The sequence below is a fragment of the Molossus molossus genome, unplaced genomic scaffold (genome assembly GCF_014108415.1).
Source record: "Molossus molossus isolate mMolMol1 unplaced genomic scaffold, mMolMol1.p scaffold_m16_p_1, whole genome shotgun sequence".
Taxonomy (NCBI): Eukaryota; Metazoa; Chordata; class Mammalia; order Chiroptera; family Molossidae; genus Molossus; species Molossus molossus.
The window spans coordinates 51,680,659-51,698,628 of record NW_023425344.1 but is presented as its reverse complement, the minus strand read 5'-3'; the positions used below and the strand labels follow the sequence as shown (position 1 = coordinate 51,698,628).

The 17,970-nt window shown below is 39.3% G+C and overlaps 1 protein-coding gene across 2 annotated transcripts in view; it reads right to left on the bottom strand.

The window, feature by feature from the left end:
- Nucleotides 1–17,970, bottom strand: part of SLC4A4 (solute carrier family 4 member 4) — a 345,490-nt gene that overhangs the window by 130,753 nt on the left and 196,767 nt on the right. For both annotated transcript variants that reach the window (XM_036264545.1, XM_036264537.1), the window contains one exon: nucleotides 10,874–10,950. In XM_036264545.1, the coding sequence (XP_036120438.1) occupies nucleotides 10,874–10,950 (77 nt within the window). The remainder of the gene's footprint in view (nucleotides 1–10,873; nucleotides 10,951–17,970) is intronic.

Below are 17,970 nucleotides of genomic sequence, written 5' to 3'. Positions count from 1 at the left end.
TTTCAGTTCAGTTCAGTTCTAGAGAGTGAAACCAGACATTGGTGGTAACACACAGAGAATCAGAAAGCTCTGCTAGGGATTGATAAGGTCATAAGATTCTGTTGAGGCATATAAATCAACTAGACACTGGATCAATCACACAAGTGAGCTGGAAACAGTGGGAAGCCCTTCTCTTTCTAAAGAAGAGCAAGAGAAACTTCCTCCCATAGCATGGCCTTTTCATAAAGCTACTCTGCAGAGATTCCCCGTTGGGAAGGAAATAAATCTGCAAATACTACACTGATCTTTTTATCAGTTATCCCAGATGACAACACTCCTTCAAAGCTCCTAATAAGCATTCCACATGAAGTATAAACTTCTCCCTTAACAAACTTTACGATCAGGATGTACGTTCACTTAAAATTCTCTTGGGGGTGGGAGAGTGGGGAGGAAGATGATGCAAAGCCAAGCAGCAAATGTGTTGAATAGTGCTTCAAAGAGAACACTTGTCCAACTCTTTCTACAATTTTTCTTTTCGTTCCAACTTCTGACCACCAAGAAGGGCTCTTGAGCGGAAGCCATTTTTGGTTGCCAAAGAAATTCCCACAAAAGCCTGAAGGATTCTCTCAGATTGGGAACAGCAACACCTTCAGTAGAAGCAATAAGAAACATACAGGTGGCCAAGGCAACCGCCACTGCACTTTTCACCTCCTTGCCTCAGAACACAGCAGATGGACCAGCTCAGTGATCCAAACTGACCAGGAGAATAAACCCAGTTTTCAACTCAAAATTTGAAGCTGAAAAAAGCCCCGAAAGTGAGCAAGGAGGCAGACGCTAGGGACTGAGAGTCTTTTCACTTTGAGATGCTAAACTTTTAGTGGAGTGAAATAAAGAAGAGACTGAAATATGACTGGCAAACAGTATCCTAGCAGTGGAGGAGGATTTACTGAAGTGTTTAAAAGATCTAGGACACAAATTGATATAATCTTTTGGGAAGGTAACTGGCAACAGACAGTGACCCAAAAACACAATGCGATACACAGATGGTGTACTATACAACTGTACACCTGAAACCTATATAATTTTACTAACCAATGTAACCGCCAAAATTTGATTCATTTTTTTAAATTTCTCCTCCAGAAATACTCACAAAAGAATGGAAAAAATTACAGTAACGTATTTCTTAAAGGTTTGTTTGTAACTGCAAAGAGATGAAAGTAATCAAATATCTATTAATAGAAGAGCATTTAAAGACAATGATTCAGCCCTGGCCGGTTTTGCTCAGTGGTTAGAGCGTCGACCTGCAGTCCACAGAAATCCGGGTTTGGTTCTCACTAAGGGTATGTACCTCGGCTGTAGTTTGCTCCCGGCCCTGGTTAGGTTGTGTGGGTGGCGGCCACTCGATGTGTCCCTTTCATGTCAATGTTTCTCTCTCTCCCTCCCTCTCTATCTGAATAAAAAAATAGAAAAATGTCCTCGAGTGAGCATAAAAAAACAACAACAAAAAAACAAAACAATGATTCATATGGACTACATAGTCTCTAAGAACAATAAGACAGCCTGGCCAATATGGCTCAGTGGATTGAGCATTGACCCATGGACTGAGAGGTCCCACTTCTATTCACAGTCAGGGCACATGCCTGGGTTGCAGGCTCGATCCCCAGGAGAGGGTGTGCAGGAGGCAGCCAATCAATGTTTCTCTCACATTGATGTTTCTATCTCTCTTCCTCTCTCTGTTTCTATCTTTCTCTTCCTCTCTCTCTAAAAAAGCAATGAAAATATATTTTTTAAAGAAGATGAAGAAGATAGATATTCAGGATATTCTGTTCAGTTTCTTTTGCAGAATACGCCCCCCCCCTTTTTTATATAATAAATATAGACGTATTTATGCATAGAAAATTCAAGAAGACTCTACATCAACCTGCTAACAGTGGTTATTTTGAGAGTGGGAATTTGTAATTTTTACTTTCTGTCTTATTCATTTTCGCTTTGCTTGAATTTTTGTAGCAATTTTGTATACTTTTGAATCAGAGAAAACAAAAGTTTGAAAAAATATTATTGACACTAACATGTAACTATAGAATAGCGATTTTTGAACTGGTGAGTCCCAACACCACACTGGTGTGCTGCAAGACTTTTTAAAGCATGCAGTACCTGACTATTTATTCAGTCAGGGGCACTGACCTCTATTCTCTTAGATCATCAAATTTTTTAAAAATTACAACAATCAACACAACAATAGCCATCCAGTGTGAATGAATCAAAATTATACTTTTTTTCTTTTGTCAGACTGGCAAAAAATAATACATATTTTTTGGTGTGCTACAGAATTCTAGTAATTAGTTCATGTGTGCCTTGAAATGATAAAGTTTGAAAATCTCTCAACAGCAGGTAAAGAATAATTCCATGTGTATATTTACAATTCTTATTATGAAGGTTTTTAACCATTCCCTCATCATAAGATATTGCTACTTGCTGGTTGTGTAACAATTCGTCACTTACAAGGGGGAAAAAGTTTGTTTTTGCTTTTTTAAATGAGGTCTTGGTCAGCATTAGGTAACGTGACATGAGAGTAGACATCCATGAAAGATAAATGATGATACATATATGCATAGCCCATGGTCACAGACAATAGGGTGGTGAAGGGCTGGGGTGGGATGGAAACTAGGAGGATGGGAGCAATGGGGGGAGGGGGTGTAAGGCATTTTCAATACTCTCAACAATAAAAATTTAAAATAAAAATTTAATTTAAAAAATAAGAAAATATAAATATTGATGGCATTCTACTACTCTCTGCAGGGTTGGGCAAAAGTAGGTTTACAGTTCTTCATACAACTAAATTTTTTTTTTCAATCCTCACCCAAGGACATTTTTTTTTTTTTAATCTTCAGATAAAGTGGGAGGGAGGGAGGGAGGGAGAGAGAAACATCAATGTGGGAGGGACGCATTGACTGATTGCCTCCTGCACAACCCGGACCAGGACCGGGGACGAACCGCAACCGAGGTACGTGCCCTAGACTAGAATCGAACCCAAGACTCATTGGTCCACAGACTGATTGATGCTCTAACCACTGAGAAACCAGCCATGGTAACAACTAAATAATTAATAATTAATAATACAAGAATAAACTGTGTTTCACATACTTATAACTGTCAACCTACATAATTTTACTAATCAATGTTACCCCGAAAATTTGATTAATTTTTTAAAATTTCTCCTCCAGAAATACTCATGACAGAATGAAAAAAATTACAGTAACGTATTTCTTAAAGGTTTGTTTGTAACTGCAAAGAAATGAAAGTAATCAAATATCTATTAATAGAAGAGCATTTAAAGACAATGATTCATATGGACTACACAGGCTCTAAGAAGAATAAGACAGCCTGGCCAGTATGGCTCAGTGGATTGAGCATTGACCCATGGACTGAGAGGTCCCGGTTCCATTCACAGTCAAGGCACATGCCTGGGTTGTGGGCTCGATCCCCAGGAGAGGGCATGCAGGAGGCAGCTGATCAATGTTTCTCTCTCACATCGATGTTTCTATCTCTCTTCCTCTCTCTGTTTCTCTCTCTCTCTCTTCCTCTCTCTCTAAAAAAGCAATGAAAACAATTTTTTTTTAAAGAAGATGAAAAAGATAGATATTCAGGATATTCTGTTCAGTTTCTTTCCTCCTTTCGCCCCACCCTGTATTCTAAGTATATTCATGGTATAGAAACATGGCAGAATGCTACCTATTGAACAGAGCAGAAAGATGCCATTTCAGTTAACTACTTAAGACACGTAAAACCAGCCATGCCTTTTATTAAACCTCGGATACAGGAATGCCCTGCAGTGCTCCTGGAGCTCAGTTCTTTCACAAAAACAGGTAAGAGGTGGTCAGGACCCCATTCAGCTGTTCTGTCCTCCTCCCACATTCCGGATGCCCATCCTGAACAGTGAAGACAAAGGTGCTTGTCCCTGCTCCTCAGAGAGGCCTCTGGCGAAGGTTTCAGGAGTCATGTGTTTTACCAGATGACACACCTCACATCAGCCAATAGTAACATCAAGAGAGCTGGAATACATGCAATAACTCAGAAGCTCAACGCACTACTCTCATGGCCTATACCCACCTCTTAGTGCATTAAAATATTTTTATTAATATTAATAATTTAATGTGTTTTCTTACAATAATTCTATGGAACAGAAGAACTTCCTTTGTTTGGTAGGAGTAAGGTACTGACGTCTATGGCAAACACCTTAAGATGTTGCCTATGTAATGCACTGAGGTGCTCATCCAATGCCTAGTTATAGGAGCAGCACTAGATGATCCAGAACACTGGCAAATTCCTCCATCCTACCATGCAGCTTCCCCAGGGATCTTTTTAAAATGTAAATCAGAACCACCCTGGCCAGTTTGGCTCTGCGGTTGGAGCTTTGGCCTGCGGTCCAGAGGGACTCAGGTTCGGTTCCTGCTAAGGGCACGAACTTCGGTTGCAGTTTGTCCCCAGCCCTGTTTGGGTCATGTGGGAGGCGGCCACTCAATGTATCCCTTTCACTTTGATGTTTCTCTTTCTCTCTCTCTTCCTCTCTCCCACAGTATCTGAACCAAAAAAAAAAAGGAAAAATGTCCTCAGGTGAGGATAAAAAATAATAATAATAATAATAAATAAATCAGAACCTACAACTTCCCAGGTAAAACTCTTAAAATCGTGTCTCACTCCACTCAGGGTAAAACTGAAAGTTTCCCATGCAGACTTCCCTGGCCTCACCTACCTCCTCTGCACACCTGCTCCCTTTCTCCAGCTGCTCGAGATATTTTCTTCTTCTCCTCCTCGTTTCTTGAATACACCACACTCATTCCTGCCTCAAGGCTTTATTTACTCTTGCTTTTTGCTTAGCCTAGACACTCATCCCCCAGATCTTCTCCTCTCTGCCTAGCCTCCCACCTCAAACAGCTGTCTATACCTCCCCACATTACCTTGCTGTGTTTCCAAGATAGCACTTATCATTGTGCAAAATTATCCTATTCACCTGTTTACTTGTTTTTGATGTTCGTTGTCTATATGTCCCCTCAAAAGCACAAAAGCTCCATGAGTCACAAGATTTATCAGTCTCATTCATCTCTGGAACCCTACCACCAGGAACACATTCTAGCACAGAATATATTTTCTGAATGAGTGAGCAAGTTTAAATCAAAGCAGCATACAGTTATGGGTGATTTAGAAGTTCAAATGTATTGGAACACTGCAGTTACTTAAAACCACAGTTCTAAATTTTACAAAAGACTGCTCATTTTCTTACCGAAAATGGAAGATAGAACGCAGTTAGCTTCAGACAGGCTTATCTGCTTCATTTTCAAACTGACGCAGAACCTGTTTTAAAATGAATGCTAGTCTTCTGATCCAGATAAACAGCGCTCATGGAAGAATCACATTATGAAAATGGGGAAATTCAACTGTCCCAATATTAATTAAGATATAGGTTCAAGAACACGGGTTCTCGAAATCAATATGAATACCTGTGCTTCTCAAACACTACTACTAACCACTGATTGTCAATTCTTTAAGAATATGGGAGAGAAGAAAGCTATATAAAGGCAAATTTCTTATAGAAAGAGAAAAAATGATGACAAATATCAGTTCAATTAATTACCTAAGTGGCAAGCTGATCCCTTTGGGAAGGGAAACCAAAGGTAACCACTGCCATGACCACACCCATTCCCATCAAGGACACCTGGTCATTGAGCCACCAGGAAGCGCATTGCAGTTATCAAAACGACAGTGACTTATGACATCGAAGGGCTGTCACCACCTGCTCACAACACGCCTTGTTCTGTCTTCACAGATGTATTTCCACTGGAGCTCTCAGGACACAGTGGTGTTGCACTGGTCCCTGAAAACATGCTAGAAACAAGTATTATAACCTCAGAAAACAAGCCTTTCTCAGCCATTGCACCATCTCCGAGGGGTGGCGCAGCTGCCAGTGCTCAGTGTAAGGGAGGTTTCCGGGCTGAGCTCTGCCACAGGAGAGGAGCTGCTTTGTCTTTTTCTACCACTGTGAATGTGAAATAGCTGTTAATGTTAAAGGAAGCGTTATGTGAACCTTCGGATGGAAATCTCCAAAACAATGTAAAGTCATCTCAGCTGAATGTCACTGACTTGCTCCTATATGACATATGTGTCAGGAAAGGATTGGGGGTTGTTGCTAGGTTTCATTTTAAGGCAGTCCTGGCTTAGCCGTCTCAAACTCATACATGGTTTAATGGTTTCTTCCTCTTACAAAATATTTAAATTCAGGTCTATTTCTGCAAAAGACCAAGACTTCAAAAATAGAAATCAAGACAGCCAAGTATATTAAAAAATAATAGGCAATAGATAGTGCTAAAAATGATTACAATACACTTTAGAAATTAACCTTAGGCCAAATTCCACAGGAAGACCTACCGGATAGGATCTCTGAAAAGCTAGCTAAATAATGAGTCTCATGGAAGTGATAACCAGATAAGAAGGTACAAGGTCATGTGACCTAAGTGGCTCCCTGAGACTCTGTAAGGTATTTCCACAACTACCACATCCACCACCCTCTATGAACTGCAATTTCACTTAAGATTGGCCATGCAATTGTGAGATGTTATTGCATTATTGATAAACCCAGGGAAAAAAAATGTCAAGCCCTTTTAAAGTCATTGTACCTCTGAGAACAGCCCTTCCATGACAGAATTAAAGCTAAGAGGTACCATGATGAGAAAGATTTTCCTATCCTCACAGCTGATTCCATACTCACATGAAAACAAGAATCAAACCCATTATGTTTGATAAGCATCCACTTCACGTGTACATTTTTAAAAGAACAGAAAGGAATAAAAGCAGAGAAAATAAAAACTAATCAATCTAAGAATTGGAGAGGATAACTGGATAATGAAGAAGAAAATCTTCCATAGCAACAGAATAGAAGAGACTATTTATGTAGATTCACAAGTAGATGAGCTCCAGATGTATTATTTTTTAATCTACTTCTCCCCAGGTGTTTTTCTGCTTAATAAATGTAACGTCCAAGTTGGAATATTGTCGAAGCATTGAATCACCTAAATGTTGGCTATGCTCTTCTGCCGTTAACTATTTTAAGTGATTTCTCAATACGGCAGCCGCTACTGAAATCATCAGCACACAGGCTTGGCAGAGCCAGGGAGAAAAAGTACAGTCCACAGATTTGTTTCTTCTGTTTTCCCAAAACAGAATCTCATAAAAAACATGCCCTCACATTCTGTCACTATGTAGCTGACAGAAAGAGAAATTCTGCCCCTATTCATAACTCAACATTAAACCCATTTCTGTGCCACAGAGAAGTTATCTAGCCCCGGGAAGTTGTGAGCACCCTCGCAACCGTTCCCATTGTATCCAGGCAGAATCATCAGTCAATCAGAAACTTTAGTTCCAGTTGGATGAGAGTTTTTTGGGCCAACTTAGAAAAGCGTACAGAACAAGTTTGACTTTTCTGCCAAGATCATTTCCAGGACATTGGCTAATTAATTATAAAAGCTTTTTCAAAACAAATTTGAACCTGGCAACCTTTTTTTTTTCCTACCCAAACAGAGAAAAAAGCAGGTTAAAAAATAAATAAATAAATAAAAGCCCAGGTTTATTGTGGGGATTTTTTTTTTTTTTTTTGCCTTAACTTCATCTTCTTTGCAAGCCTATTTTCTTCTTAGCGCCCTTTGTATTTGAAGTTACTAAAATAGCAGGAATAGAAACCAGAACTATTAGTTTGAATTCCCACTCTACCTTGGGTTACAGAAGAAATCAATCATGGGTCAGTTACAAAGCTTCTCTTCAGATTCTTTCATGGAAAACAAAGAACAGACTTCTTCCTCTTTGGGGAGATGAAGAGCTCATTGCATTAACTTTGACTATTATATTAGATAAATGAAAAGGGATAGTTGCTCTTATAATGATATACTCATCAACCTCATTTCAGCTTTGAAAACAAAAAGAACAAAACTCCTGAATTAAATCTCCCTGGTTTCATCTTACCATGAATCTTGATAAATATGAGATGCTAGGGATAGGCAACAAAGATTCTGGTTCCAAGGACCATATCACACAGGTTTTACAGCAAAATCGACACCCCAGAATCATACTGTCCAGCCTATTTCTTCTAATACAAAATTTTGTGTAAGACACATCTTAAGCTATTGAGTTACTTCTGCATATGCCCAGATATGAACAGACCCAGGAAAGTCAGAAATTTGTCTCAGCATTTATCAGCTGCTCATTGATAAATTCCTGGCAAGAAGAACTGTCCCAAATAAAAGAAGCCTTCCTCAAAGAGTCTGTCGATCAGATATTTCTAACTCTGCCTTATCCAGAATCAAGACCCCTGGCAAACCTCGTGATTAAAGTGTTGCTTGATACCTTACATAGACGCTGGCAGAGAATAATTGTCCATAACAGTAGTTAAAGGAATGAAGGAAGGAAGGTACCTCCATCACCATCTCGTACCTGGATCACAATCACAGAGCTAGTCTGCTGCTGTTCCTCTCAGCTTTTCGGGGAAACAGAAATAGCTCTGGGCTTCTCCACCTTCACTGCCATGCAGCGTGGACAACCATCAGAACCAAGGGCCAGAACAAGCCTGTTCTATTGACTTAATAATATCTGATACACTCATAAAAAGAAAACAATCGTGTATAAGCACATGTAAAAAGTGCGGCTCTGTGTTGGTTCCCCAAATTTTTGTGTTTTCTTTTCAATTTAATGGCCCTTCAAAAGTTATAGTGTAAACCATGGCGACTGAGCCCCTGAAGCCCATATTTAGGCAAGTACTTTTCTAGGGAGCATTCCCTAAGTGGTCTCTCCTGAGAGTTCCGATGGCTTCTGCAGTCGAGATCACTATGTAGAACAACATACTAAATCTTTCTATGCCTCGCCCTGGCTGGTTTGGCTCAGCAGTTAGAGCATCGGCCTGCGGTCCAGAGAGACCCGGGCTTGGTTCCCGCTAAGGGCACGTACCTCGGTTGCAGTTTGTCCCCGGCCCTGGTTGGGTCGTGCAGGTGGCAACCACTCAATGTGTGCCTTTCACGTCGATGTTTCTCTCTCTCTCTCCCTCCCACTCTATCTGAACAAAAAATGGAAAAATGTCCTCAGGTGAGGATAAAAAAAAAATCTTTCTATGCATCAATTTCCTCACTTGTAAAAATGGAAATAAAAATTGTACCAGTACAATATCGTGAACATGCGTAAATTCTTAGCTCAGGGGCTGGCCAATAATAAATACTTAACGAATGTTAAACATTGTCCTGGCCTGTTTAGCTCAGCAGTTAGAGTGTTGGACTGTGGACCAAAGGGTTGCGGGTCAATTCCGGTCAAGGGCACGTACCTCAGTTATGAGATTGGTCCCTGGCCCTGGTCTAGGTCATGCGGACGGTAACTAATCAATGTGTCTCTTTCACATTGATGTTTCTTTCTCTCTCCTTCTCTCCTTCCCACTCTATATTTAAAAATATAAATGGAAAAATATCCTCGTGAGGATTTTTTAAAAATTAAATGTTAACTATTATTATGACAACAAAAAAAAGTTGCTTAATAAATACTGAATGGAACCAAGATGTACAAACGAGTGTTGAGGAAAATTCTCAACAAGTCCTAGTGGACAGAGTTTTCCCTTTCCCACTACCGGTATGTACCCACCAATGTATCCCATATTTAATGACCTAGGGGCAAGCAAAGGGAGGGGAGGAGAGTTATTCACGTTAGCATCTGAAGGGGGAGCAGATCTGGGAGTTGAGAATTAATCTCAATATAGAGGGAGGAAACTAGGAGTGGCCAAAGCAGAGAGCTCCTCTTCTAGGGAACAAAAATCAGTTAAGATGAGAAAGATAACATCTGATTTCAGAGCATCTTAAAAGTCATATAGGCAATTCTGAACTTAACTTGATAGGAAGCCATTATAAGCTTTAATCCAAGAAATGTAAGGGCAATATTTTACAAAGTGTCTTAAATTGCAAGAAAATGGAGACAAGGAATGAGCTCCAAAGGCTTGCCTACAATCGAGTCTGCGATGACGACAGCCCTGTTAGGGTGCTTCTGGTGAGAAAGGGAAGGAAGAAAGAATCCAAAAGCTACTTCGCAAGAAAGAACGTTAATTTCATCTTTCCTGTACTTTTTGCAAATGTTGCCAGCTAAAGAAGAGCATCATCATAAAGAAAGCTTCACTGCCTTAGAAATATATAATTCAGATGTATTTATCCAAGTAGAATTTTCACCCACTTAGTCCAAACAACTGGTTTTGGTTTTAAATGTAAAATGCAAAATTATACCTACCCATCATTTTCTATTATTCACCCAGATATTCTCCCAACTGGGAAAAGGGCCCAGTTTCTACCATATTTTTTTTAAAGAAAGAAAACTGAGATTCAAACCCTAATTGTTCTACATTTCAAATAGAGTACCTACTGAAAGGTTAAAGTTGGCGGTTCACCTACTATCTGTTTTCATAGACAAATATACAGCCAACAAAATTACATTGCCTTTGCCAAAGTATACCCAAGAGTTAACAATTGCCAGAATTTCCTGGTTCTTTCTTTTTTATCAATGCAGTTTTTCATAAAGCATCTTATTTAATTCTCACAATAACCCTGAGGTAAGGATTATCATTACTACTTTAAAGCAGATACAACTATAGTTACAAGATTAAATTGCCCAAGAGAATAATACATCTGCAAAGGTGGAGTCAAGACTCTATTTCTGTGTTCCAAACTTCAAATCCCTTCACATACTGCCTCCTCTTCCCTCAGAATAAGTGCAAAAACTCCATCTACACATATTGGTTCTTTTTAAATCATGGAACTATCATTTCTAATCTTCTAGATATACATTTAGTCACACATTTCAAAAAAGCAAAAATTAATTTGCCTACCTGGTCCTTCTCCGGTTTATCAGAAATGTCATTCAGACTGGAGGAAGTCAGATTCCTATGGGCCATGGCTGGGCTACCTGGGAAAACAAAAGTAAATTCTATTAAAGTCTTCTTTCCAAAAACACAGAGACTTGGGTTGTACATTTTATCAGTACTAGTAGATGATGATGGGCATGGTGATGATGCTTTAGCTACATCCAGGTTGGAGCACAAACATGGTTAAATGGAACGTATGAAAAAATCCCCAATAACTTGTTAAAGTCTTACTGCCAGTCTCAATTTCAAGATAAGTTAAACTTTGAATAAACTATCAAAAACAATAAAAATAAATGTACTCCTGGTTTGGTTTGGTTTTTGTCACAGCCCTTTTACACACATCCTAATCTACCTGGTGTCCTTGCTTTTTACTGCCGAGACAGACAGAGCTGGCCTCGGGATACAGGCCTAGCCATCCTCTCCCCAGCCTCTGCAGTCCTTCCCAGGACACCCCTCCTTCCAATCAACCCAAGAGGCCACCTGTGTTCCCTTCTCTAGCTAACACGTTAATCAAGAATATTTCTCCTGAGTAGGCATCTGATCCAGAATCCCCATTCTTTGCCTCAAAATAGGATCATCACAGGCTCCCCTCACATCCTACATTACCACTCGCCAGACTAAAAGAAGTGTATCCCTTCTTCCCCCTTAATGGGCTGAACTTCTTACTGAAGAAAGTTTCATCAGGAATACTTCAGGGGAACCAAGCTCTCTGGCAACACAGCTGTCGTAGGTCAAGTCCACTGGCAATCCAGTCAGTGATTTTAGACACCGTTATACAAGAACAGAGAGGAAGGACCTCTAGACAAGTGAGAGACCATTTTCAAGTAGACTGTGTTAATGAACAGAACACCGAACTTTCCCTTTGCGGTTGACCTGAAATTTCTAGGCTTACTAAGCAAAAGAGTAACTTCTCAAAACCAGGGTGCTTGACCCAACCCCTGAAGGGTGCTGAGTAATGCATTCATCCTTAATCCTCAATGGTCTGACTCAGGCTGGTCTTCACACCAAGAGGACAAGGGTTGGGGGGAAAGGCACAGACATTCCAACACAGCTGGGTATTTGCTTCCAAACACGTCTTTATTACAGACTTTAATTCCTTCAGATCAAGACTTCAACACAGAGTTTTACAAAAGATGACAATCTGCTCCTAATAATTTAATGTCTATATAGGAGCAGCTCTTTAAATTCTATAGCTGTCTTTAACTACTGGATCAGGAAAATCATTGTTTTCCTAGGCTGGCCCACAGGATCCTTTCCGCTCCACTGCGTTTCATTGAGCAAGCATGTCCTAGGTCTCTTCAAGCCATTACCTGGCGGGATATTTTATTCTAGGAAAATTTGAGCACAGAGCATTTTTCAACGGAAAGTAACATCTGAAAAAATGCTGTATGGGAAATATTAAAAGAATTTCGTTGAAGGCCACATTTTCTTCTATGAACTGCACACCAGGTTTTTAGTGCCCACTGAATACAAATGATACCAGGTACAAACGTGAATCCCCCAAACAGCGCTGGGCTTGAAACTGACAGGCAATGAGAAATAGATACAATTTTGTACTCTACATTAAAAAATAAAGCCAGTTACTTGAACTAAATGGGTGAAAATTCTACCTGTGTAAGTACAGAAATATAAACTATATATTCCTAAGTCAATGAAGCCTTAGCAATGCCAATCATAAGTTAAAAGTAGCTTAGGTAAATGATTAGATAAGAAGAATTTCTAATTATAAAGCAATCGTATTAAGTGGAAGTATTGAAACAAATTGAATGCCGTCTTTCAGTAAGTAATTTAAACTTCCTGGGCAATATCCTAAATTAAGTCGCTGACTTGCTTTAGAAATACTGCAAAGGTACATTTCAACCCAAGACCTGTCCTAACTGCTGTAGAATCTGAATACATAGAAGTGAAATGAATAGGATTTTATTACAATGGTAGTCTTGATCGATGTCACAACTTTTCCAAGAAACCTCATACACTGTCTCATCATTCCTCTCATTTCTGAAAGACAGTTATGGTACAGCTGTCTATACGTGTACTATATGGGAGGAAGAAAGGCACGGGTCCAAGAAAGAGGTCGGTACCAGATGGGGAACAGGAGGCCCGTGTTAAGAAATAATCAAATCTATGGTCCCTCCTAACCTTACCTTAGTCTCATTAATAAAAGTACTGCTAATAAAAGTAGTATTTAAAAGTAATATCAGAAATACTCCCTCATGTTTAACTTTGTAACACACTGGAAGAATTCTGAAGTCAACACTTCTAGGTAAGCCCTAAGCGAGATGATCAGCATTCTTCCATTTTTTCCCACCTCCCTCCCTAGCAAACTCCTTCACCCTACACCCTAACACCTTGAACCAGAGGCAAATGCTTCCCAATGCAGTGGGTTCCCAAAGTGTGGTCCCCAGACCAACCACATCGGCATCACATGAGAAGCTGTTGGAGACGCAAACTCCTGGGACCCACCCCAGACCAACTGTGTCAAAACCCTGGGTATGGGGTTTAACAATGTGGGAATTAACAAACCTTGTGATTCTGAAACATGCTAAAGTTTGAGAAGCACTGCTTGGAATAAACCAGTTATCTTAACTGGAGGGTGTCCCCTCAGAATCTGAGTTGAAAGGTGCTCATATAAGTTGAAGCAGCCAGAGTGGCAGATCTGATAACCTTGTTCCCCTTCAAGCTGCTGCTCCGAACTATCAGATCTGAAGCAAATCATTCAATTAGCATCCTTGCCACATAAACGAGCAAAAACGATCATATTTTGCTTTTCCTCCAAATCCTCACCTACACTATCAAATAAATAAAGAACTTTGTTGGGAAACTCCCTGTTTAAGCAGCCTTTTCCAGAAACATACCACCCAATTCAAAAAGACAAGGCCAAGAGCCAAAAGAGATTACAAACCAGATTATCCCCGGGAGTCAGAAATGTGTGTGGCATTTTAGCAGACCCTGAAGCTGTTACACAGCAGGTCCCTAACGACGACGCTCTGTCGTGGATATTTTGCACCTCACATTCAGTAAGACACACTGTCAGAATAAACCAGCGCTTTCTAATTTGAGTTTTGTCCTATAATGTAAACTCATTATACTGCAATCCTGAGTGAGTGGGAGGAGGAGACGAAAACGTCACCTTGTACCAGAAAATGTGTTACAAGGATACCTTCTTGTGCAGGTGGCCATCCCTTTTCTCAGAACTACCACTAGCAGGCCCTTCCCATCTAAAATCCATAGCATACAGATGTCTTAAAACTGCTCTTGGACCAAAGAAACTTTGGTTTTTTTAAGCTACAGTTTTTAAAAAAGAAGAAAAAGAAGGGCCAGCCTCATGTGCATAATTATAATGAATTCACATATCACTGTTTTCTTGCCACAAGAAAAAGAAAGCTTTGGAGAATCGCATTTTCAAGCAGTTTCACACAATCAAAAACAATTTCATTTTCAAAGTACCCACTTGGCAGGTACATACTGTCTTCTATAAAAATGAACTGCATTCTGTACTAAGTTTGAAGATCATTTTTATTCTTTAGCACACATGTAGCAATTCATAAAGTCCTCTGCAATTACATTTTTAGATAAAACAAACAGGGGTGAGTGGAATGAAGAGCATAGAGAGAGGATGATCTTTAAATGTGTACATATTAGATAAAAATATAAGTATGGCCCCGGCTAGTTTGGCTCTGCAGTTAGAGTATTGGCCCGTGGACCAACGAGTCATGGATTGGATTCTGGTCAAGGGCATGTACCTTGGTTGCAGTTCATCCCCAGCCCTGGTTGGGGTCATGTGGGAGGCAACCAATAAATGTGTCTCTCTCACATCGATGTTTTTTTCTCCCCCACCCCCCCATCTGAAAATCAATGGGAAAATATCCTTGGCTGAGGATTAAAAAAAATATGTATGTAATGAAATGACACATGTACTCCCAGATGCACACCTCATACCTTTATAACCAGCAACAGAGAACCTAGGGACAAGCTCAAGCAAAGATCACATGGGCTTTATAAACTGTTTTTATTCTCATTAATAATTAAATAATATTTTCAGCATAAAAATAATGGGCATTAATGTCAAAAAGTTCAGAGCCATGGATATGATTTGAACTGCTTGGGACCACAAAATGAATAATAAATGTAGTTTCAGAGTAGTGCATGCTGTGTTCTGTCCCCACTGACTCACTGATAGTCTCCCCGCAACTTGTTGTTATAACGAACCTACTAGAAATTATCTATATTTAAGATTAAGACTCAACTACTCTTTTTGAGTACTGGGTACTTTAACTTACATTATCTTAATCCTCACATAAGCACTTTGAGGTTAATATTATTATTACCATTTTAACATAAACAACATGAACTTCAAGGAGGTTAAATGTATGGTCACACAGCAAGTGTTTTAAAAACATAATTTAAATCTGGATCTCTTAATACCAATCCCACTGCCTCTGAGGAATAAAAGAACATAAATATATGTATAAATTTCATCTCTTTGAATGAAGAGAAAATTTAAGGTATAACTACAAAGACTATATTCTATTTCCACGCAAATTTTGTGTAATATATTACTTAAAATGTTTAAGGTAGAAACGGTCTTGGTTTCCAGTTTTAGCTGTTCCCCAAAATGAAATTTACATTGTTTTTTCATACAGAAAAAAATGAGGGGGCTGGGGATATTCAACTCAGCTAGTTTGTTTGCTATGGAGATTAAATAGTAACCCCAAAGCATGGCTCTGTAACAAAGAAGAAAGGATGCTAAAAGCAATAGCAATGTAATTATAAAAGCAATTATGTCACACGCTTCTGAATGTGCTAATTCATAGTCATAGCCAGGTGTTTATGAAATCCCACAATGATCATACAGCCAATTCTTTGTTATTTCCATGTTGTTTGCCACATTTCAGGTTCTCCAACTGCAACTTCTTCCCATTTCAACCACTAATCAGGAATATAATGCGGCAGGAAAATAAATCACAGTAAGTTTGACTGAGAAAAGTGCACAAGGAGAGGATAATAGAAAAGCTTTGGTTTTGTAAGACTAGTTTCCTAGTCTTCCATGGCAACAGGTTTTCAAGAGCTCTCCCCACCAAAAATAATAATAAAATAAGCATGTCATTAAAAACTCCAACCCTTTGTCATTCCCCACCTCCAAATAAAATACAGAAACACTTAAAATGTAAATATTAGACTAAGGAAAGTTAAAAATATCATCAGAAGGAGCTCTCTGAAGGAGTTACATAACTAAGAGAAAATCAATTTGAATATTTTTACTTATTTAAATTGCAATTGTTATGTTTTATTTAGAGAGTGTTTGCTGCTTGTTTATGATTTAATATAACGTAAACTCCAAGGGTCCAGAGCCAAGGACTTTGGTTTATCTTGTTCACAGTTATAGCCTCTGAGCTTGGCACTAGTGACATTTGATAAGTATTTGTGAATAAATGAATGACTAATAGAAACTGGGTATCATTTTACCTCCATTTCCAGTTACTGCTATAAGCCGACTGTTCAAGTCCACTTCCTGTGGAGGGAGATGCTGTGTGCACACTCCAAGAGCCTCAGCCTTGGAAAGGCTTAGAGAAAAGAAGGGAGAATTCTGTAGCTGGCCCAGAACTAACAGAATGAAAGGACCCTGCCAAAGTGGCTTACAGACTGTCAGTCAGCAGTGGACCAGGTAAAACTCAGTATAGGGGAGGGAAAACTAAACAACACCCTGTACAAGAAGAATCAGGAGGTGAGCATGAGAGGAGAAATGAGAGAGGGTGTCAGTGCTCCAGCAAAAGGAAAGGAAAGCCACGCGGAGAAAAGTCTAGGGGAACTGAAATTAATTCAAATAATGTGATTAGCTTGGAACGTGAAGCAAATTTGGAGGAAGGAAGAAGACATGAAAAGATCCAGATAACTATCACAGTATGTGAGTAAAGTTCTAGCCAAAAACTAACATCATCCTAATGTACAGGACAAAGACAAAGGAGAGACATCCTGCTAAAGAGAACTAGAGTGTGCCGAAGCCAAACCACAGCAAACACCTATGCCAATGAGTCCTCACAGAGACTAGCATTTTCTTTTAAAAACCATTCTCTACCCTTTTGAAACCTCTGCTGTCTAAATGCCCCTTGATAATCTTTCCAACCTCAACTACCTGGACCCTGTTCTCTGCTGTTTTTGGTTTTTCCGTCTGCTGGCTTTTCCTGAGACTCAATATTAGGTCTAGACATCAATGTCAAATATACAAGGTTCATCTCTTATAATTTTTTTAAAAATTTCAATCAGCAGCCCTGGCAGTTTGGCTTAGCAGTTAGAGTGTCAGCCTGTGGACCAAAGAGTCCTGGGTTCAATTCTGGAATTCTGGCCAAGGGCACGTACCTTGGTTGTGGTTTGTCCCTGGCCCCAGTTGGGGTCGTGTAGGTGGCAACCAATTGATGTGTCTCTCTCACATCGATTTTTGTCTCTCTCTCTCTCTCTCTCTCTCTCTCTCTCTCTCTCTCTCTTTCTCTTCCTTCCTCTCTCCCTCCCTCCTGCTCTATTTGAAGATAAATGGAAAAATATCTTCAGGTGAGGATTAAAAAAAAGATTCAATCAGCAAAAGCAAAACATTCTAACCATGAAGATGCTCATTTTAGTAATATTATGCTGAATATTTAATGTCTTTTATTCTCTAAAATTGTTTTTATTTAAAAAGCATTTCATCATATATATATGATGAAATGCTTTCTTTATATATGTATATAAATGTGTGTGTGTGTGTGTGTGTGTGTGTATATATATATATATATATATACACATATATAAAGAGACATTTTAAAAAATCTCCACTCAGCTGAAGAAAAATTCAGCTAAGACAAACAAGGACTGGAAAATTTACTAAACAGGGAAGTCCGTGCAGTACTTCAAAGAATCTGTGCTCTTTATGATTACATATAGTACTTGTGATCTTATACTAGTTCTTTCTCTGTGTCTCACATGCACACATGCATAAAACTATGAACAAAAACTTATTCTGTTCAGCCCTGGCCAGATGGTTCAGTTGGTTGAAGCGTTGTGCCATACACCAGAAAAGATTATGGGTT